Raw genomic sequence first — 24,016 nt, 5'->3', positions numbered from 1 at the left:
AAAAGACAGTGCAGAGTATAATCCACACGGCAATATCCCAATAAACCAGTGCAAGGACATACTGGCAATGGAGTCTTCTCTCTTACCTGATCTGCTAGCCAGAATTTCTTCAGTTTTGATAGAACTTGTGGGATCTGAGGGAGAAGAGTATATACCTAAGTATCAATGACATCAGCGGCTTATATATGCTTAAGACTTCATGCTATAAAGGGTTATAAGTGGCGGGAGACCCCTTGGCAGTCACTGAGACTGATGGAGATAATATATATAGTAGTCCACCATCTCTGTCAGTCCTATAGTTAGTGACATGTTCAGCCACCACTCCATTGATGCAGGGGGACAAGGGTCCCACATTCTCAAAATGAAAGCTTGTTAATGGTTAGATCCCCACCAATCAGATGTCCAGCTGATAGGTGATAAGTTGTAATGTTGACATAGCCCCTCCCTTTAACAGGTATTCCCGTCTGAGCTGGTTATCTCCTATCCAACCACCGGGTCCCCCCATTGATCCTGAGAACAAGGACACAATTACCCTGCAATGAATGGAGCGCTCACCATGTCTGACCTCCATTCATTCTCTAGTACTTGGTGGCTGTATTGAGAATTAATAGAGTGGTGGTCATGCAGGCTTGTGAGCGCTCTATTCATGGCGGGGCAACAGAGTGACTGTTCTTGGGATAGGTGGTGGTCTCAGAAGTCAGAACCTACAAACTATCAGTTTGTTATACCCCTTTAAGTACCAATCCCCTCTGCTCCCTTTAAATGTGGCATAGTTCTTCAGAGGTTACCACCAGTCAGACTGAAGCAGATCTGTCATCAGACTGCGCTGGACTTGGTAAGGGCCTCTTAATATGGTGGACAGGTTCACTCTCACAAAAATACTAGTATGTTTAGGAAAGTAAGTCTGTCCCCATACTATGCAGCCCCTCTCCGCTACAAGGCCAAGTGTTGCATCTGTACTGGATAGGGCCATGCCCATGATTCCCAGCACGTCCATTTCACGGACGTCTCCTTTCCTTCACTGCAGACTGATCTGATCTAACTGCATAGGAAAGGATTGCTGGAAAATCCTTGAAGTGAAGGACAGCCATCATGGCAGCCCCTGTGCTCTCTAATGGCAGGGTAATACATTGCTGACAGCAGAGGAGAGAAGAGCTGCAAGGCAAAGCATTAATTCACAGGAGCAGAGATGCCATAAAGAACATACCTTAAGGAAGGTGAACGCAGTCCACTTTAACTCATCAGTCCCTGCGGGAGACTCTATTAATCCAACTATACAAGCTTTCCAGACTTCTAGGAGGAAGAGATGCGATGGGATGCGCTATGGGGGAGAAGACATGGCAGGGATCAGACATGTATATGGTAAAGGAAAACACCGTCATGTCATAAGTTATTAGGATAGTGGTCCCCCAATTAGGGCATGCTGGGTGGTGTAGTACCACAATATCTGGAGATCCTCACCCTCAACCAGGGTAGCACCCCTTTATGCCCAGTCTCACCTGCATCCTCTTCACCGTGTTCAGCTGCTCCACCAATGGCTGTGCCTCCCCGGTCAGGTTCATTGTGCCTTCTAACATAACAACAGCATGGACTGTGGGGAATCCTGTGCGGTGCAGCTGGTCTGAATGTGCACATAACATAGACGGGATGCTGCGGAGACAGGCACATGCAGCCTTAGATACATGTACTGGAGTTTATTGTGCCATTACGTTAGGTTACATTTTATACACTACTGCATACAAGCAGATCAATACGAGATCACATACCACAGGTATCTGTCTTCCAGCTACTAGATACACTGGAAGGGAAACATCAATGCAGAGGAGACAATGATTCTCCAATATACCTTATAATGAACAGACTTAAGGCTTCCTGAATGTGGGCAGTGACTGGCAGGGCACTTTCTGGGCAAAGCAACAGATTAAATCAATTAATTTTCCGCTTCGGCTTCAGAAAGCCACCCTTACTGCAATTATACAGCAAGTATGGCCCACGCAGGCAGGTGGCCTACCGGGTATTTGCCTGGTGCAACAGATTGTCAGTCTGGGCCTGTTCAGGGCATGATGGGAATTGTAGTTTTGCAGCTTATGAGCCCCAGGCTGATCCTTTTCCGACCTATCTCCCAATAAAAGCTCATCTGCATCCCAGCCGGTAACAGCTTTCCATCCTTTCCAGCATGTGATACAATGTAAACACACCCGCAGACTTCCTCTATACAAATACACAGTAACATGTAAACACGGGCGATCGCCCATCACGCAACACATGCACAGTGTCACATCATCCACACAAACAAGTCAACCTCCTTCTGTTCTCTACATACGTCTAACACGCCTAAGAATTGCATCATAGCAACATTAACCAGACTTCACATCCCCTAGGCTGATCCTCATTGTAAAAAGGAAGAAACCGCAGATCAATGTAACCCTAGGGAAGAGTGCTCTGGGATAAGGAATTTGCATTGGAGACTGTCTATGGAGGCTAAACGGAGGTTAGATGTCATAACGTGATTCATTATTATTAGCCTTTATGTATCCAGTGCCAAAATATTACTCAGAATGTGGATGGTGGATATCAGCTGCTGCTCTGGCAGGGCTTACAAGGCCAGTATTAAAGGGGAACTCCAGAAAAATGTTATGTCTAGGGCAGGGTCTGAGTGGGTGGAGCATGACGCGTCGCAAAGAACGTCAAAGAAAGTCTTTGGGGCCTGCCCTAAGCATAACCCAGAGTGCTCCTCCAAAATGTATGTCCCGTCCTCCATTCTCAGGATTGGTCTCAGTGGGCAGATCCTCACAGATCAGCTACTTATTCCCCTTTTTCCATTCTTGGGATCGGTGGGGGTCCAACTGGTCAGATTACCACCATTCAACTTGCTATGCTCTATTCTGCGTCCTCGTGATCAGTCATATCCCCACCGATCAGCATGTTATCCCTCATCCTCCATCCTCAGGATCAGTCGTACCCCTACCAATAAGCTTGTTATCCTTTATACCCCATTTCCAGGATTAGTCATCCCCCCCCAGCGATCAGTTTGTTATCCCTTATCCTCCATCCTTAGGATCAGTCATACCCCCAGCGATCAGCTTGTTATGCCTTATCCTTCATCCTTAGGATCAGTCATACCCCCAGCGATCAGCTTGTTATGCCTTATCCTTCATCCTTAGGATCAGTCATACCCACAGCGATCAGCTTGTTATGTCTTATCCTTCATCCTTAGGGCCCTATTCCACCGGACGATTATAGTTTGCATAATCCTTAACGATTAACGATTTCAAATGACCGCTATTGCGAAAGACCTGAAAACGTTCACTCATTTCCATGGAACGATAATCGTTACTTATGATCGTAATTGCGATTGTTTTTCTTCGCTATTTATTCGCTATTGCGTTCGTATCTATTGCGAACGACCGAACGATGTCTTATTCAATGCGAACGATTTGCGAATGTTTTGTGAACGAGCAACGATTAAAATAGGTCCAGGTCTAATAAGCGATCAACGATTTCTCGTTCGGTTGTTAATCGTTAACTGCATTTCAACCGAACGATTATCGTTTAGACTCGAACGATTTAACGATAATCTGAACGATAATCGTCCGGTGGAATAGGGCCCTTAGGATCAGTCATACCCCCAGGGATCAGCTTGTTATGTCCTATAACACTTTGCCAGGATCAGTCATGCCCTCACAATATGTTTGTTATGACTTATCCTCTGTTTTCGGGATCAGCTGTATTCCTTACCGATCAGATTGTTACCCACCCCTTCCTCCATGTCTGATCATAATATAGATCTGTCAGATTCCCGATTCAATCCAACCTTCAGCATGTAAATCAGGAAATCTCCTGGCTTGTCCCTATTTATTCAATGTATATTAAAGTGTCCTTCTGGCATATGCTGGGCATCAGAATACCTTTATTTTTATTCCACATAAAGCTATACATAAAGATGCTAAACACATCTGTCCGAAGACACTGGGAGATCATCTCGACAAATAACTCAGATGTAAGGTCGGGTTCACACTACGGAACCATTCTATGGGCGGCCAGATTCTGCTATCCCCCCAAAAAATTGACACGTCAATTCTTTCGGCGGAATCCGCCCGTGCATAGAATGGTGTCTATGGCACGGGTGGAGAGGCGCGTCCGTGAACAGGTACGCACTACGGAATCTGTCAGAAATTCCCCGCTCAGGTTTCGTAGTGTGAGCCTGGCCTAAGGTTCTCAAAAGCACCAAACAGAACTCTACGTGACATGTCTATTAAGGCAAATGCGCTTTAAACTTGCATTAAGGGTTTCCAAACACGATACACAAATGATTACATAAGAGGTTCCCTGGATTTGGATGCTAAATTAAATATGTATAGAGCCCCCATCTGAAACAGTATACAATAATGCAGCCAGACATGGCCGTACCTCCTGATCTGCGAGATGCAATCTTCGGCTTTGCTCCTGAGTTGAACGCTGGGAAGGAGATTCACGCACTCGACAAGTCGCAGCAGTGATTGTTCCACAGATGCCCAGGAGGCTACAAGTATACAAGACATGGTAACAAGGTCTGACATATCTGCCAGCTAGAGACTGTACCCCAGTGCAAGTACCACAATCCAGAAGACATTGCTGAACTGATACAGAGAGGAGGGACGGCAACTATTAGGCTTCAATAAAGGCCGCAAGGCTTCAGATATGGAAGCTTTCCCATATGTGCACAATAACTAAGGAGACCTTCTAAGACCCCTACTGTTAGAAAAGTTCTTTGACAGGAAGCAAACCAAACACAGCAAATTTTTAGAGTTTCTGCACCAAAATAAATTAACTTATTTAAAATCAGGTTTAATTTTTTTTTTCTAAAAGTGGGCTAAAAAAGTTAAAACAGTAACACTAACACCCCACCACTGCTGCTCCAACTCCTCCTAGTCCCTGCTGCACACTACATCCTACTGAAGTCCTGGAGAAGTATTGGAGATGCCTGCTCAGCCAATCACAGGCAGCAGCAGTGACACGCCTCAGGCAGTGATTGGCTGAGCGGACACTTCCTTGTGTTGAGAGGAGATCAGGTGTGAGCAGTGGGGACTAGGTGCCATCGGATTAGTGGGGGATTGTGGCAGAAGAGTATAGAGTTATTCGGGTATACAACCTTATGGGAAGACCATGAATGTTTAATTGTTGTGGTGTTGACATCTAGCATCCCCACCAACCACTTGTTCAGCTGAGCCACTACACCAGCACCCATACACATGTAGTGTTGGTGCAGGTTACTGAAGGTAAGCTCCTGACGAATTAAACTGGAGCGGAGCTGCAGTAACCCGTGCCAAGGCGATGCAGGGCTTCCATCCCCAAACAACCGATCATACACCGATTGCCTGTCTCGTGGATACATGTACATACCTGGTTCCTCAAGCTTGGCAATATGAATGAGAGCCCTGTTCTTGGTACTACCAAGGATGGCCTCAAGCCTCTTCAGACACATCGACAGGTTGCTTTCTCCAGTCACAGGATCTATAACTTCCTTCAGCTTCTCCACATAGTAGGCCGAGCCTCGCATAAGCCAGTTCACAGCGTTCATCAAGGCCCGACATAGGCTCAGACATTCTTCTGCTTTACCATGACAGCTGCAACACAAAACATGGACATCTATGAGATACTGCCAGAGCCACGGGTCATTACGGTGGTCCCAGGTGGCTTCTCCCTGCTCGTCCAGCCTTGACTGATAGCTCATACCCAATCAGGGGAAAAAAAGCTATCAATCATGGTTGGTGGGGGGAGAAGCCATCAGGGACCACCCTAATGACTCGTGACAGGTTTCCTGTAAGAAAAAGGTAATGAAATACAGAAGTCATGAGCAGCTCATCACAACATAATATGAATAACCTGTGAATATAACTCATTGAGGTCTACCACCCACCACAATCTAAGGCTACATTCACAACTTCATAAACAGTCCTGAAAAACTACTGATGTCTGCAATCATCCACTATTCGTAAAAAAAAAAAAAATAAATAAAAATACAGAAAGTGTGAATGTAGCCTAAATGACAATCCATATAGTTATAGGATCCTTACTCAGATTTCCCAGGCTTCTGAATGGCAAAACACCTCAAATTTGCCATTCATGAATTTGGTAAAGCTGAGTGACGTAACTAATATGGCAGCATTAAAATCCAGCTTTGTCAGCTTTCCCAGAAGCAAATGTATATAAAATATGAACGCAGATAAGACACTAGTGGATGACCCGGCCCTACAGATATGTCAAAACGTTTAATCAGTCAGGTTCAGACCTCTGCCGATTGAGTCAGAAGAAACCACTAAGTACATTGCTTTGGTGCGGGCATGCTGGTGGCGCAGTTCATTTTTTTGAACCACCACCTGGTTCTCGCCCCGCCGCGCCCTATAGCACTGGAGACGGGCCCGCAGGCCCTTAGTGTGACGAAATCCCCTTCCCTCTGTAACATGGCTCCATTAGAATCAATGGAGCAATGTCACAAAGGGGAGGGGTGATCGTCACACTGGGGATCGGCGGGACCGCCTCCAGTGCTTCATGTAGGGCCGGTGCTTGGAAATAGACCGTGTGCAGGAACTGGGTGGCGGTTCAAAAAAAGGACCGCGCCACCAGCATCCCTGTGTCAGTGCTGGTCTGTTCATGAACAAAAACAAATCGATGTACCTAGTGGTACATTCGCTTTAAGAAAAAAAACACTATAGCCCAAAGAGATATAAAATAGGTGGATGAGTGGGACAAAACTATAAGAAGTGATGGAAGGTATTAAATACTAGCAGCTATCACCATATAACATCATGGTATAAGGACATTCAAAAACTTAAAATGTATCGACCCATAAAATTGGAGGTCTGACTGCAGGGCCCCACCTATCACAATAATGGGGGCCCCTTGTTACCGTATGTGAATGGAGCAGCCACTCCATTCTTTTGCTATGGGACTGCAAAGTTAGCGGAGTGCTGTACTCATCTCCGACAGTCCAACTGAGAGGGAATGGGTGAGCAGTGAGTATTGCTCAACACTACCTAAGGCAATATAATCACTTATGTCCAGATAAAACCACTTGAAGAAAAACAGACTTAGGCTAGGTTCACACTACGTATATTTTAGTCAGTATTGTGGTCCTCATATTGCAACCAAAACCAGGAGTGGATTAAAAACACAGAAAGGATCTGTTCACACAATGTTGAAATTGAGTGGATGGCCGCCATTTAATGGCAAATATTTGCTTTTATTTTAAAACAACGGCTGTTATATTGAAATAATGGCCGTTATTTACTGTTATATGGCGGCCATCCACTCAATTTCACCATTGTGTGAACAGAGCCTTTCTGTGTTTTTAATCCACTCCTGGTTTTGGTTGCAATATGAGGACCACAATACTGACTGAAATATACGTAGTGTGAACCCAGCCTAAAAGTATATATTTTCATATGTTCACCATATGTTCTCCTAGGCCAGACAATAACACGCTGACGCTCTGTGTATTCTTCATATCCGTCCTATTTGCCGGATACAGGTTCACTCCCGGTAACAATATCAGCACCTTATTTCCGTTGTGAGGCAAACAGGGACAAGCTGCACTACTGCAAACATTACCTTAGATTATCACAGAACATGTCCATGATCTCCAGCAGAGACTGGATACAGAGTTCCCTGGAGAAGTCATCGAACTGGAGATAAAATAAGACATTAAACCATTATCATATTATAATAAACCACAATGGCATATACTGTATTCCCTATAGGAAACATCCAGCTTTTCTAGAGCTCTGATCATCAGACAAGTCTGTATAACTACTGTACACAAAACTGCGGCTCAAGAAACTGGAAAAGCTGGGTGACCACTACTGAGGTCCTGGTAACATTGGTGACACTTTGTGCAGGAGGAGCAGTACAGCAGTACTCACACAGGGACTTCCTTTCCCTTACTTGTCTGACCAATCACAGCACATGCTCCACTTTGCTATGCAGTGGCAAGTGCACTGGGCCATAAAGGCTGGCACTGCGTTGGGGGATGATTTATATAATACTATACTATAGATGGCATGTTTGGGATGAAAAGAGTTAATAATGCACTTGCTTTGCAAGGTGCTATTTGAGCAGAAAAGAGGAGACAACAAAAGCATCACATCTAGGCAGGGGTTACATCATCTAAGCAGCCCTGGTATAAGGCATGAACTACTGATAAGGATGAGGACAAACTAAAAGGAAGAGGGCAGAAGATTACAGCAAAGATCGGGTTACATTATAAAAGCAGCCCTGATCCAAGCAGTGACATGTTGATGATGACAAGCTCAAGTAAAGGGAGAGGAAAATACAGTGTCAATGCAGCCCTGAATTAAACAGTAAACTGATGATGAAGCTGATGGCGACAATGAGCTAGGAGAAAAATCACAGCACAAAAGCTGCCCTGGTCCAACTGGTAAGCTGCTGCGGCTGATGACAAGCTACACAAGAGGCAGGTGCACAAAGGGAAACTTTGATTAATTTTCAGGCACAGTGTGGACTCTGCGGTATTGCCAGTGTCCTGCGCTGCCTGCAGCACCTTCACTTCCAAGACTAATGGTGCGTTTACAGAGAGATTTATCTGACAGATCTTTGAAGCCAAAGCCAGGAACAGACTATAAACAGGGAACGGTTCATAAAAGAAAGACTGGGAATTCTCCTCTTTTCAAATCAATTCCTGGTTTTGGCTTCCAAAATCTGTCAGATAAATCTGTCTGTGTAAACGCACCATAAGGGTGGGTTCATACTGAGGAATTCTCGCGGATAATATCTGCGGAATTCCGCTGTATGGCCGCGCGCCTTTCCGCCGGCTCCATAGACACCATTCTATGGGTCGGCGTATTCCACTAACCGCCGAAAGTGACCTGTCACATCTTTAGGCGGATAGTGGAATACGCCGGCCCATAAAATGGTGTCTGAGGAGCCGGCGGAAAGGCGCGCGCCCAGCCGACGGAATTCCGCAGAGTTTATCCGCGAGAATTCCGTAGTGTGAACCCACCCTTACTCTTCTTGGGAGTAACAGACTGCTCAGCCAATCATTGGCTAAGATGGGACAGCGCTGTGGACAGTGATTGGCTGAGCGGCTGTCACACCAGAGAAAAGTCTGTCTCAGAAGCAGAGGCGCTGCAGCGGGGGACACCAGCAACAGATGACCAGGGGGAGCACGGACAGGTCAGCATAAGCTCTTAATTGTTTTTTACATAACAGCAGCAAGATATTAAAAATTACTTAACACCAGACAATCCCTTTAACTTGCAATAAACACAGTCCAGGCCCTCTCATGTACAAAGAACTAGCTAAACCACGCCCACACTTTCTGTATTCTTACTTGGTGCCACTTAAAGGGACACTGTAAAACTGTCACATGAAAAGTTTTGATGGGTCAGGGTCAAACTGCTGGGCTGGGAGAGGTGCATTTTTGTACTGCAGCACATACAGCTTTTAACAAGCCTATAGGGCAGCTTGATGGAGATGAAGCAGTGACATGTGCCTCTCCCCGCTCGCTCTCCTGATCACTGTTGTTCCCAGCAGCGAGAACCTAACCAATCAAAATGTTTTGCATGCCAAGTTTGGTTCGCTTTAGCAACAGGAAGTGAACTGCAAACCCAGTGGAAGTGAGACCCCTGGTGGCTGACACATCAGATACATTTTTAGAGGGGCAAGAAGGCAAATTTTTTATCAGCTGAGCACAAGTTGGGCGACAATACAGTATATATTTATGTTATGACTAGTTCTCCACAAGTTCCATATTTCTTCCGGTTTCCTATGCTCCCTCCATAGCAGCGGGGCCCCACGTCCCACTCACTTACTAAACATAAGTTCCCTCTCACAATCCTCGCTGTTTACTGCATATTTATGTCATTTCTGTTGTGCCTTCCCGACCACAAAAATGTATATTTCCCCATATAACTTTTCATTATAAGAAACCCCACCTAACCTCCCGCTTGCTGCTGGCCGCAGAGCCCAACGGGTTAAATTCCTGCACCATACATCTCGCTCTCGGCCCGACCATATTTCTTCCGCTAATGTAAATATTTGCGTTTCTCAGCCCGAGAGTCGATTTTTTTTTTTCCGCTCTGGAGGCGAGGTGACCAGAGAGCGATATTATGTACACATCAATGTATACAGTAACGTGTAAACACGCAGTCCTCATTTGCCTCCGACCGGCCAAGGTTTCTATGTAACAGAGAAAAACAGTCTCCATTCTGGAGCTCCTGCCCCATGACATATAGCTCCGGCGGGCCGCGCATTTCATCTTCAATCTCGTCTGGTTTACTTGAAATGGAAAAAAAAAAAATAAGAGACCCCCAAACAGAAACCAGTTATGCTATTTACGTGAGGACGTTCTCAGGCTATTTTTAGTTACGCTCCAAACATTGTGCTGTTTGGGAGCTGCCGGGTTACTTAGGATAAGAAAGGGGGGAAAAAATTAAAGGGATAGTGAAGGGAAAAATGTTTTCTTTCAAATCAATTGGTGGCAGGAAGTTTTATTGATTTGTAATTTACTTTGATTTAAAATTCTCAAGTCTTCCAGTACTTATCAGCTGCGGTATGTCCTGCAGGAAGTGGTGTTTTCTTTCCAGTCTGACACTGGTGGCAGCAGTGTTCTCTGCTGCCACCTCTGTCCGTAACAGGAACTGTCCAGAGCAGGAGAGGTTTTCTATGGAGAGTTCCTACCTCTCTGAACAGTTCCTGACATGGACAGAGGTGGCAGCAGAGAGCACTGTGTCAGAATGAAGAGAATACACCACTTCCTGCAGGGCATACAGTAGCTGATAAGTAATGGAAGACTGGAGATTTTTAAATAGAAGTCATTTATAATTCTGTACAACTTTCTGATTTGAAAGGCTGGGGAAACTACTAAAGGTCATGCTGCAGTCTGCCAAAGCATGCTGGGAGTTGTAGTTTTGCAACAGCTAGAAAGCCATAGGTTTGGAAAAACTGGTTATGAAACATTCGGTAGGATTTCAGGACATGCTGGGAGTTGTAGCTTGCAGCATACGCTGCCAGCAATGGATTCCAAGATTTCACATGATGTAAACACTAGGACTTCATGTCAAAGAGTGAGACTATTTTTGTTTATAGGTTCTAATAAATCTTCATAAGAAAAATTGCCATTCACTACAGTTGCCTAGAGATAGGGCTTCTCGTCTTCATAAGGCTTAAAGGGGTTGTTCACCCCAAAATTGTTTCTATTAAATCAACTGGTACCAGAATATGCCAGAGATTTTTCATTTACTTCTATTAAACAATCTCAAGTCTTCCAGTACTTATCAGCTGCTGCAGGAAGTGGTGTATTCTGTCCAGTTTGGAGAGCAGAGGTTTTCTGTGGGGATTTGCTACTACTCTGGACAGTTCCTGACATTGACAGAGGTAGCAGCAGTGAGAACTGCATCCGACTGGAATACACTATTGCCTGCCGGACATACAGCAGCTGATAAGTACTGAAGACTTGAAATTTTTTAATAGAAGTAAATTACAAATCTCTGGCACATTCTGGCACCAGTTGATTTGAAAGAAAACATTTTTTGGTGAACAACCCCTTAAAGGGCTTATCCCAGAATCTGTACCCCAGTACGATGTGGCAACATATAAAGTGAGGACTAAATAAGAGGACAATCTGCTATCACTAGTGGTTCTGCCTCCTGTACGCAATGGGTAATCTGGGCCGCACACAATGTTGCATATAGGAGACTACAATTCTCACAACCACCTTATGTTCCTTCCAGGCCTGTACAGGACGAGCAGCAGGATCGCTCTACACAGTAAAGATGCTAAATCATACTTACACCATACTGCGCAGAGCGAGGACGATCTCCATCACAGACAATACTTATATTACTAATAGATCAATTAGTCTGTAGAAATATTATATTGTGAGCTATAGGTCTTTTACATGACCCCAATAAGACAATCTACCCTGAACTAGGGCTGGGCGATTAATCGAATTAATTCGATTAATCGCCCAGACAGTTAGAATCGATTAGATTTTTTGTGAAAATCGTAAATTCGATTTTCACAAAAAATCATTGCGGGCGGCGCGGTAAAGTGTCGGGTCCGGAGAGAGTTGCAGGACTGCGCGGTGAGGTGCAGGGCCGGCGGTCAGGAGAGATGTGGTATCGGCGGCTCCAGCCTCTTCACAGAGCCGCGGCTGACCTCTCCCGCCCCTTACACGTTAGTGCCGCGCTGAGCTGCGTCCCGCTCTCTTCCTGTCACACGTGCAGGTCCCGTTCTGTGGAGGAGGCGGCAGGGATCGCAGCAGAAGGAGAGAACGTCGCTGCGGGTCCTGGAGCTGTACAGCGGGCAGCGACGTTCTCTCCTTCTGCTGCGATCCCTGCCGCCTCCTCCACAGAACAGGACCTGCACGTGTGACAGGAAGAGAGCGGGACGCAGCTCAGCGCGGCACTAACGTGTAAGGGGCGGGAGAGGTCAGCCGCGGCTCTGTGAAGAGGCTGGAGCCGCCGATACCACATCTCTCCTGACTGCCGGCCCTGCACCTCACCGCACAGTCCTGACACTTTACCACGCCTGCCTAGTCCCCCTCAGCTGCCCCATACCCCCTCAGTGTCCCCTCAGCTGCCCCATACCCCCTCAGTGTCCCCTCAGCTGCCCCATACCCCCTCAGCTGCCCCATACCCCCTCAGTGTCCCCTCAGCTGCCCCATACCCCCTCAGTGTCCCCTCAGCTGCCCCATACCCCCTCAGTGTCCCCTCAGCTGCCCCATACCCCCTCAGTGTCCCCTCAGCTGCCCCATACCCCCTCAGTGTCCCCTCAGCTGCCCCATACCCCCTCAGTGTCCCCTCAGCTGCCCCATACCCCCTCAGTGTCCCCTCAGCTGCCCCATACCCCCTCAGTGTCCCCTCAGCTGCCCCATACCCCTGAGTGACCCCCAGCCGGCTTCATATCCCTCAGTGACCCCCAGCCTGCCCCATACCCCTCAGTGACCCCCAGCCTGCCCCATACCCCTCAGTGACCCCCAGCCTGCCTCATACCCCTCAGTGACCCCCAGCCTGCCCCATACCCCTCAGTGTCCCCTCAGCTGCCCCATACCCCTCAGTGACCCCCAGCCTGCCCCATACCCCTCAGTGACCCCCAGCCTGCCCCATACCCCTCAGTGACCCCCAGCCTGCCTCATACCCCTCAGTGACCCCCAGCCTGCCCCATACCCCTCAGTGACCCTTAGCCTGCCCCATACCCCTCAGTGACCCCCAGCCTGCCCCATACCCCTCAGTGACCCCCAGCCTGCCTCATACCCCTCAGTGACCCCCAGCCTGCCTCATACCCCTCAGTGACCCCCAGCCTGCCCCATACCCCTCAGTGACCCCCAGCCTGCCCCATACCCCTCAGTGACCCCCAGCCTGCCCCATACCCCTCAGTGACCCCCAGCCTGCCCCATACCCCTCAGTGACCCCCAGCCTGCCTCATACCCCTCAGTGACCCCCAGCCTGCCTCATACCCCTCAGTGACCCCCAGCCTGCCCCATACCCCTCAGTGACCCTTAGCCTGCTTCATACCCCTCAGTGACCCCCAGCCTGCCTCATACCCCTCAGTGACCCCCAGCCTGCCCCATACCCACTCAGTGACCCCCAGTCCACCCCATACCCCCTCAGTAGTACTACTACACCCATCATCTATACCTGTACTACTACCACACTCCTCATCTTTACCTGTACTATTACACCCCTTATCCACTATACCCTCACTACTACTCCCTACCTAGATGAAGGCACAAAGAAGATCGCCTATACTATATGGGGGCACAGAGTACATAGGGCACATATTTGGGAAAACTACTTATATGGGGCACACAATGTGTTTGTCTACTACATGGGGGCACAGGAGGAGCACTGTTACACTGGGAAACAATATAGTTGTCTCAAACGTCAATAAAATCGTATCTGATGCTGCAGGGAGAAAAATGTCCTATTTATTTAGCAAAAACAAAAAAAATCGAGATTTAAATCGAGAATCGTCCAAAATTTTTTAAAAATCGAGATTTTATTTTTTGGCCATATCGCCCAGCCCTACCCTGAACACATGGAGCATACTGTATGGCATACCTTACTGATCGCTGTCAGGACCGTAGCGTACGACACCATCTAAAGAGAAGAGAGTCAGATTTAGGTTATCACTTCTGCACACATCAGCCATTACATTAGAAGCCACCGACATGTCATCCCATGCCGACCTCTTCCCACCATCAGAATAGCATATAATGGGCATGGGAGTATCAGGGCTGCAATATAGACACATTGGGGGAGATTTATCAAACTGGTGTAAAGTAGAATTGTCTCAGTTGCCCCTAGCAACCAATCAGATTCCACATTTCATTCCTCACAGAGACTTTGAAAAATAAAAGGTGGAATCTGATTGGTTGTTAGGGGCAACTAAGACAATTCTACTTTACATCAGTTTGATCTCCCCCATTGTATGATTTATTGGCAGTTAAAGCCTATATTATAGCCCAGAGCTGAACTCCCAAATGTGCAGGTTGACATTGAACCACTCCACAGATACTGTCCTCACCAAAGTAGCCAATGACCTGCTGACTGCCAAAGCCTCACACCAATACTCGGCGCTCCTTCTCCTTGACCTATCTTCTGCCTTGGAGACAGTCGACCACACCTTCCTCCTACACACACTTTCATCCCTTGGTATCACCAGCTTGGCTCTCCTGGATCTCCTCCAACCTCTCTAACTGCACTTTTAGCGTCTCCCACTCCCACACCCCCTCCTCTCCTCACCCCCTGAACGTTGGTTTCCCCCAAGGCTCTGTACTCGGACCTCTTCTCTAGCTATACTTTTGGCCTGGAGATGATCATAGAATCCCACGGAACCACCACTATGTCGATGACACCAAATTCTACCGCTCCGGTCCGGATGTCAACTCTCTGCTAGACAGGATCCCAGAGTGTCCATCGGCTATATCTCCTCCTGCTTTCTAAAGATCAACATGGACAAAACAGAACTAAAAGTCTTTCCCCTATCTCGCTCCACCCCTACATCTAACCTGTGAATCACAGTCAATGGCTCCAAGTTTGCTGCCTTGGGGTCACCTTTCATTTTACTCTGTCTTTTTAACCGCACATTCAGACCATGAACTTCACCTCAAAAACATTTCCAGAAACCGCTCTTTTCTCACCCCTGACTCCACAAAACTGCTGGTCCATGCGCTCATCTTCCACTGGGACTACATCAGCCTCCCCTCTGGCTTTTCATCTAACTCTCTTGCTTCCCCCTCCAGTCTATCCTTAATTCTGCTGCCCGTCTAATTCATCTCTCCCTCTCTGCCAATCTCTTCACTGGCTCCCATTGCCCAACAAATTCATTTTAAAATTGTTTACCATGAAATAAAAGGCCATCCACAACCTGTCCCATATCTCTAACCTGATATCCTTCTACCCTCCCTCACGCAACCTCCAATCCTCTAATGATCCTCCTTTTGTGCTCCCCCCTAGTTGGCACCTCACACAACCACCTCCAAGTTTTTGCCTGAGCCTCCCCCATACTCTGGAACTTCTCTACCACAACACATCCGGCTCCCATCACCTTCAAGACCTTCAAATGGAACTAGGCTACAACCTACAATAATTCTGCACCACACTAACTAGCTGCCCGACTTACCCACTGTCTCTCTCCCCTACCCTTATGGATTGTAAGCCCTCACGGACAGGGTCCTCTATCCCAATGTACCAGTCTGCCATTTTCCTGTTATGTTTTGATATGTCCTGGAGTGTTCAGTCCCTGACCAATCGGTAGAAAGAGTGCAGAGATGCTGTGAAGCACGGTCCAACCAGGTCACGTGACACAGAGACGGAAGTGAAGGCCGTTCACCACTCTCATCTAACCAGACCCCCACTGATCAAAACTTCTGATAGGTCTTTTATTGACAGGTACACTTTAAATAGGGCAGTTGCTGTAAGGACAACCTATCACCAGCAAGCAGGAAATAACTATGACGAGCTGGACAAGAGCTTCAGCACGGCTGTTGTGAGGGACAGGGGTTGCAGAGTATTACTTCTCTAAAAAGATTACTGTAGAGTGCTATGCACAGAATGAAAAGCACTAAAGGAAATTCTGCTAAGATATTGCGCTAGCAAGGAAAACTGGAAGATTCCAGCTCTGAAGTCTGGTCATGTTTGAACGAAGCTCTGGAGTAAAACATGGGCTGTAGATAAGCCTATGTAATGAACAATTATAGTTATGTAACATGCTTTTATCTCTAAACTACGGCATGATTCGGATTGGCTTTAATCTTACATCATGCATTGTGACAAGATGGAATGGGATATAGTATACTTACTGCTCATAGACACATCACATCTACTAACAGTGATACAAGTCATGGATTCATAAGGCTGAACAATAGGCGGCAGAGCTGCATAATATAATTGCACATATACAATGGGACTCTCTGATATTAAATCAGACATCAGAAAAGACTAGATGTGAACACGCAGACAGAGCGCCGACCGTACTTGTCCACGACTGAAGACCTAATAAAAGCTATCCATTACCTGGAGCGTTTGCTGCACTGAAAAACGTGTCGTTTATCATGGACTTAAATAACGTGAACAAAGAAAAAACTCAGCTCACCATTACTCACTTAAATAACGTACCTGAGAGTTGATGGCGTACTTTAGATAGGAGAGGATCAGGGGGTTGGGTGCAGGTCCGATCATAGCCTGATCTAAAAGGGCTTCTGTAGGGAGGAGAAGAAAACAAAGCTATAACATCTACAACACAAATGTGACAAAGTGTTCATCTCCATAAGGCGTGTATAGCTTCTGTGGGAAGCCCAGGGACTGCCAGATTGTCTCCATCAGTCCCATAAACGTTTAAATGCACCATGGTCATGAGGAACGAGAGACCTGTGATTGATAAGTTTCCCACTGATCATATACAAACACCTCTCCTGTCGACAGAGGTCCTTTGTGGAAAAATGCTAATATAATAATACTAATAATAATAATAATAATTTTTTATTTATATAGCACCAACAAATTCCACAGCACTTTACAATTCTGGGGTACATACATAAACAAAAATAGACATTACAGAGATATACATATACATATACATGAGGAGTGAGGGCCCTGCTTGCATGCATGAGCTTACAGACTATTAATATCGGGTAATGGTGCGTTTACACAGGCAGATTTATCTGATTTTGGAAGCCAAAGCCAGCAATGGATTTGAAAAGAGGAGAAATCTCTGTCTTTACTTTATGACCCATTCCCTGTTTATGGTCTGTTCCTGGCTTTGGCTTCAAAAATCTGTCAGATAATTTTGCCTGTGTAAACGCACCATTAACCTATAGAATTATATATTTAAAGGTGCACCTGTCACTTTTAGACTAGTCAAAAAAACAAAACATACATATTTTTAGAACAAGCAGGGAGAATCGCTCAGCTAGGCATTTCTCTCACCGTCTTGCTGCAAGAGATGGGCTCCACTGAGTTAAAGTCCTATTCCACGGGCAGAGGAGGGCCCGATCAACGATGTAAACGAGCGACGATCTGCTAGATCGCCGCTCGTTTACTGGGCCTATTCCACGGCCCGATGATCGTTAAGTAAGGGCTGCAGGGACATCGTTACCGATGTCCTTGCAGCATCATACATTACCTGTCCAGGCTTCTCCTCCTCGCTGTCTTCATCCCCGGGTCCCCCGCGCTCTATCTTCTGAATGGCCGGTCAGCTGACAGGCCACACTCAGCCAATCACAGGCCGCGGAGGTCCCCGCCTGTGATTGGCTGAGCGCTCCGTCAGCTGACCGGCCATTCTGAAGATAGAGCGCGCAGGACCCGGGGATGAAGACAGCGCGGAGGAGAAGCCTGGACAGGTAATGTATGCTGCTGCTTCTTCTCAAATCGTCGGTCGCCTGCCGCGCACCGCTATTCAACCGTAGCGATGCATGGTGGGGGAACGATGGTTTTAGGTCTGGCCCTAAATGAACGATCAGCCGATGACACGATCATCGGCTGATCGTTCTCTCTATTTCACCGAACGATAATCGGCCCGATCCGGGCCGATTATCGTTACTGTGGAATAGGGCCCTTACTATACATTAGCTCCTACAGCGAGGAAAGATGTATAAAACTAAAGGCCCTATTCCACTAACAGATCTGACGACAGATTATCAGCCAAAGATTTGAAGCCAAACCCAGGAGTGGATTTGAAAAAAGGAGAAATCCAGTCTTTCCTTTATGACCTGTTCTCTGTTTATAGTCTGTTCCTGGGTTTGGCTTCAAATCTTTGGCAGATAATCTGTTGTCAGATCTGCCGGTGGAATAGGGCCTTTAGCTGAGCTTATTTTAGCAATCAATGGGGGGGGGGGGGGGGGGGGGTGGAGTCTGTGTAACCCGGATACTGGAAATTCTCTGCTTAACTAACCTGCTAAATTCAAGATGTCCCAGGTGACTCCTTTGGGGAAGAATCTCTTCATGTTAATGGCCCATTGGTAGTCGCTCCACCTCTCCTTCCAGGCCTGTAGAATGGCCTGCTTTAGGTTCACCAGCTTCATTTTACTAGTCTGTAAACAAAACAAAAAAAAGATACAATTTTTTTTTAATTTTTAGCTACAAGACATCAGGTGTGAGGACAGTTTCTCACTGAAGAGACACAGATGTTGTTTGGCAGAATACTTTTCAGGCAAGAGGTCCATGGGGGGAAGAAGTATGCAAATTAGGTCTCCTCCTCAAGGAAGAAAAGCATCTTAGATGACCAAAACCAGAGTCTCCTCTAAAAGGATGAAAATAGGACCCCAAATATCCAACCTGTTCATTGGATAGGAATCAATATCTGAAAGGTAGGGGTCCTATTCCCAGCACCCCCATGGGTAGTTAGCTGGAAATGCTGTAGTGACAGGTCAAAGGTTTTGCTCAGTAGCAGTCTGGGTGTTCAGACCCCATTCATCATTAGACAGAACCAGGAGAGGCACGCGGCTGTGATCTCCATTCATTTGCACTACACAGGCTCCTTAGGTTTAGGCCTCATTAACACATCTGCAAAATTTGTCCATGATGATTTGTCCAAATTTAGGTCTCATTAGTTTCTATGTGTCTATTATTTTTGCAGATCCTCAAAAAAGAAAAAAAAAAAAAAAAAAAAAAAGGACATAGTGTGGTTCGTAATTGCGGCACTGACACTCTAATAGTGGTCTATGGGATCTGCATTTTTGTGGATGTTACCTCCGTAAGAAAAAAAAGTGGATCTGCAAAACGTATACTGATGTGTGATGAAGCCAGATGAAGACCTGAGAGAGCCAGGGAGTGAAGTGAACAGCCCCACGTTTCTTCCTGTATATTCTGATGATCAGCGGGGGTATAAACAAGAGACTTGTTAAAGTCCTGTTAAAGGAGAGGTCCGGCGGGAACTAAAAAATCATTATGACCCGGGGGTGGTGGGGGAAATAAAAAACACACTATGATTACAGTTCCTGAAGCCCGTGCTGTGCTGCATCATGGGGATCTCAGACCCCGCTGGCTGTCATCTTCTCTCGAATACGTCACGACCCGGGTCCCACGTCACCAAAAGCTGGGATTAAGTCAGCTGAGCCAATCAGTGACTGCAGTGGTGACCCCATCCATCGGCCGGGTCGTGATGTGGCCGGCGGAGAGATCAGAAGAAAGCTGGCAGGGTCCAGGAGCAGAACAATGCGTGGACATCGGGACAGGTAACTATAATATGACCCCCCAGGGAGTAAGAAAGTGATGACAAGTTCCCTTTAAAGAGCTAGATTACTATTTTCTTTTTCTTTCAAATCAACAGAAAGTGCTAGAGATTTGTAGTTTACAGCTATAAGAAAATCTCATGCCTTTCAGTACTTATCAGATGCTGTATGTACTGCAGGAAGTGGTGTATACTTTCCAGTCTAGAGAGCAGGAGAGGTTTTCTATAGGGATTTGCTGGACAGTTCCTGAGGTGGCAGCAGAGAGTAACGTGTCAGACTGGAAAGAATACACCACCTCCTGCAGGACATCCAGTACTTATCAGCTGCTGTAAGACTGGAGATTTTTTTTTTTTTTTAATAGAAGTAACTTACAGATCTCTGGCACCTGTTCATTTGAAAGAAAAACATTTCAGTGAACAATCCCTTTAAAGGGGTATTCCAATGACATCTTGCTAGGAGATGCAATTGCTTCCTGATCCAACCTGTAGGACCCTGACTGATGGTGAGAATGATGGGAACACAGCTCTGGGGTAGCACCTGGTCCATTCAGGTGTCAGGGCTGGCTGACATCCATTCATGCTTAGGATCAGTGGTCACTTCTGCTTCACAAGAGGAGATCAGCCCCTTTAATAAATATCTGTAACACTAGTCATACTATATACATGTCATATATCACGTTATAGATGCATTTAGGCAACAAAACCTGCTCTCTTATCTGAGACCCCATCACTTCCCATAGGAGCAGTGTAACCAGAAGCAGCATCACTAGCCTAATGGAATGGATGACTATACACAGTGCATGACTAATCTCTAACCTCCACATTAGGTGATAATTCTACGTCCCCATCCATTATAACATCACCCCGCGCGATTATAACCCTCCTTACCTGCGATCACAACACAATCAAGCCCCTGAAATAGCAGCCGCCATGACAGTTCCCCCGCAGGAGATCGCTGGCGTCGCTGAAGAATGACGTCACGCTGGCCGCGGGGGAACATGGGAGCTGTAGTTTTTTTGCGCCCCAGACGCGGCGGGAAAGTGGTGGGCACGTCATAGCCGTGAGAAGAAAACTGACAGAGAAGTTAGGGGCTGCAGACGGGGGACGGATTGTGGAGGCGCTTAGATAGGAGTTTTAAGTATTAAGAGTTGTAATATTGGAAGTTTATAGTGAGGAAGAAAGCTTTATAGAGAGGCTTTTTTTTTTTTTTTTTACTTTTAGTCACTGTACTTTGTTAGCTTTCTATTATTTACTCAGGAACATATATAACCAATGAATAGAATTCTGTTCCTCAACCTATGGCGCTCTAGCTGTTGCGAAAGGCTGTCTGGGCATGCTGGGAGTTGTAGTTTTTGAACAGCTGGAAGGGTGTGAGTTGGGTAAAAATTAAAGTGATTTCTTATGGGAAAATTTGCTTTGGTTTAAGAGTGATTTGTATTACAAGCGCGGTCCCGGAACGAATTATGCTCGTAATCAAAGGCACCGCTGTACTTTCCACAACTTTACTTTTCTTTTTTTTTAAAAAATAAAGCTGAGCTGTGATTTTTATAAGCAACAAAAGGAATCTGATAGAGATGAGCAAATTTACGTTGTAAGGGCCAGTTCACACTGGCAAGATGGTCAGAATTCGCCGCCATGAAATCCCGCCGCGCTCAGTGTGCTGCTGCAAGTGAATGAGAGGGCGCGCACTCCTCCGCTGCCGCCGCTCTCCGCTCAAAGGACTAACATGTTAGTTCTTTGAGCGGAGAGGAGAGAAAGCGGACGAGCACGCGCTCTCCCATTCAAAGCAGCACATTCTCCTGCCGCGGAATTCTGACCATCTTGCTCAGTGTGAACTGGCCCTAAGGGGCCTATTCCACGGGAGCGATAATCGCCCCCCATCCGGCCAATTATCGCTCAGTGGAATAGAGAAAAAGATCAGCCGATGATCGTGTCATCTGCTGGTCGTTTATTTAGGGCCAGACCTAAAATCATCGGTCCCCCACCGTGTATCGCTACAGTGGAATAGCGGTGCGCGGCGGGCGACCACCGATTCGAGAAGCAGCACCATGCATTACCTGGCAGGGCTTCTCCTCTGCTCCGTCTTCCTCCCCGGGTCCCGCGGCACAGCATCAGCAGGTCCAGAGCGGCCTGACTGAGCTGTCAGACCGCTTAGCCAATCAAAGGCCAGGACTGCCGTCAGGCCGCTCCGGAGCTGCTGATGCTGTGCCGCGGGACCCGGGGAGGAAGACTGAGCCGAAAAGAAGTCCTGCCAGGTAATTTATGGTGCAAGGGCTGCAAGGACATCGTTAACGATGTCCCTGCAGCCCTCGCTCAATGATCATCAGGCCCTGGAATAGGCCCAGTAAACGAGCGCAGATCTAGCAGATTGGCGCTTGTTTACATCATTGATTGGGCCCCCATCGGCCCGTGAAATAGGACCCTAAGCGAAGCGTTTCGCTACACTGTGAGCTTGTGATCCGGCTGCCTTTGATCTTTGCTCTCCTCTGCTCCGCCTCAGGTGCCTGACAAAGAAACTTTTCCCAGGACTGCATCCAGCTTTGCCAGTCACGCGTAGCAGAGATCAAAGGCTAAGGGTCCTATTACACTGAGAGATTTTTAACGACTAACGATAAACAATCGCAAACGAGATTGTTTATCGTTTACCTAAAATCGTTCACCTGATTACACAGAACGATGGTCGTTAGTTACGATCTTTACCAAGATCATTATTGCGATCCTTACTTTGATCGTTTATTCCTTCTGATCCCAGAAAAACAATAAAAAATGTGCTATTACACTGAACGATTAGTGAAAAAACGCGGAACTTGAGCAAACGAACGTGGAATTACAAAGAACGATTAGCGAACGATTAACGATAATTTTAGGTTCAGATCTAAATAAACGATCAACGACCTACGAACGATTTTTCGATCGTTGCCTGCAATCACACAGAACAATTATCGTTTAAATTCGAATGATTTAACGAGTTTTTCGCACGATAATCGTCCCGTGTTATAGGGCCCTCAATTTACAACATAAATTCGATCATTTCTAGAATCTGTCTATAAGGCCTGATTCAACACGGTAAAAAATACAGCCGTAAAAGGAAGGAAAAATGCTGATTTTTTTCTTTATCTCTTACATAAAAGTCTACTGGAAATATGGCTATCCATGCACATGTTATTAAAGATAATTTTTCTCCCATTTATTCAACTACTTACAGCTCATAAAAACTGCATATAATCTAAAGCTGGCCATTACCTTCAATAACTGATGGTCGAACGATCGCTTGGCGGCCAGTCATCTCTCCCGCCTGCCATCCTCCCCATACGAAGGAACATTCAGGACAGCCAAGCGTTCCTGTATTCTCTACCTGTAACCTGTCAGCCTGTCTGTCCCCTGCAGAGGTTCCACACTGAGCTTCAAAGGTAAATCAGGCCTTCTGTCTCATCTCTGACCACCCAAAAAGTTTTGGGCAGATGTCTCTTATGTAAATAACGGGGTTCCTACTACTGTATGTACACAGTGCAGCGTCAGCAGCTGAGTATTCGTGCTTTGTGTAACCCTTTCTTTGCTGCTGCTGTTTCTTTCCTTTCTGCTTGCACCTTGCAAACCCAATGCATCGGTAATACCTCACATGTCATCTATAGTAGTGTACTATGTAAATCATAGGCCAGCCTATTCAGTCCAATATACTTTCACCATCAGTCATGGCATAGCAGAGAGTAATAGGTACTGTACTGTAATTGGCCAGACAAGTAAGGGAAAGGAAGTGCCTTTGTAAGTACTGCTGGCAAAAAATTGCTCATGTCCTATCCCCTGAAAGAATAGCTGTGCACCACGTGGAGGACTCTCAGGGGACAGGACATCTGCAGAGGTCTTATGCAGTCCAGGCCATGATAGGTCAGAGCTGTTCTGGCAGCACAAGGGCGACCTACACAATATAAGGCAGGTGGTATTAATGTTATGGCTGATGGATGTATAATCCATTCCAGATAATCCTTTTATACAGAGACAAAATGCAGCGACATCATTTGGCGAGAAAACTGCTTTATCATTCCAGTCGATATTTATGTTTAGTATTTGATGGAGCGATGGAAAAATCCCAGTTGCCATGGTTACTAATAAGGTGCATCATGGTCATCAGGGTAGGAGACTGATGCTGGGACGCAGGAACATCGCTTCATATAAAGGAGACGATTTCTTGGAATTCTGCATTGTGTGCACAGAAGGGTGTATACAGTCAGTACAGGATACGGAGGCGCCCCTGCCAGCCTTCTGCCACAGGTTCATGTGTGGGGTACGATACACTATAGGAAGGACTTATATGTCTTCTATTTGTATTACTTTAATGTGTAAGGGA

The 24,016-nt window shown here is 46.5% G+C and overlaps 1 protein-coding gene across 1 annotated transcript in view; it reads right to left on the bottom strand.

The window, feature by feature from the left end:
• Window positions 1-20,644, bottom strand: part of MED24 (mediator complex subunit 24) — a 49,196-nt gene extending 28,552 nt beyond the window's left edge. Inside the window, exons 1-10 of the mRNA XM_069952608.1 lie at window positions 20,560-20,644; window positions 18,394-18,532; window positions 16,620-16,702; window positions 14,061-14,099; window positions 7,591-7,664; window positions 5,383-5,606; window positions 4,411-4,522; window positions 1,500-1,650; window positions 1,208-1,321; window positions 87-134 (exon numbers count right to left, since the gene is read on the bottom strand). Coding sequence (XP_069808709.1) covers window positions 87-134; window positions 1,208-1,321; window positions 1,500-1,650; window positions 4,411-4,522; window positions 5,383-5,606; window positions 7,591-7,664; window positions 14,061-14,099; window positions 16,620-16,702; window positions 18,394-18,523 — 975 coding nt within the window. The 5' untranslated portion in view covers window positions 18,524-18,532; window positions 20,560-20,644. The remainder of the gene's footprint in view (window positions 1-86; window positions 135-1,207; window positions 1,322-1,499; window positions 1,651-4,410; window positions 4,523-5,382; window positions 5,607-7,590; window positions 7,665-14,060; window positions 14,100-16,619; window positions 16,703-18,393; window positions 18,533-20,559) is intronic.
• Window positions 20,645-24,016: the final 3,372 nt, after the last annotated feature.

This window comes from Dendropsophus ebraccatus, chromosome 14, assembly GCF_027789765.1.
Source record: "Dendropsophus ebraccatus isolate aDenEbr1 chromosome 14, aDenEbr1.pat, whole genome shotgun sequence".
Classification (NCBI taxonomy): domain Eukaryota; kingdom Metazoa; phylum Chordata; class Amphibia; order Anura; family Hylidae; genus Dendropsophus; species Dendropsophus ebraccatus.
This window is presented reverse-complemented; position numbering and strand designations above follow the sequence as displayed.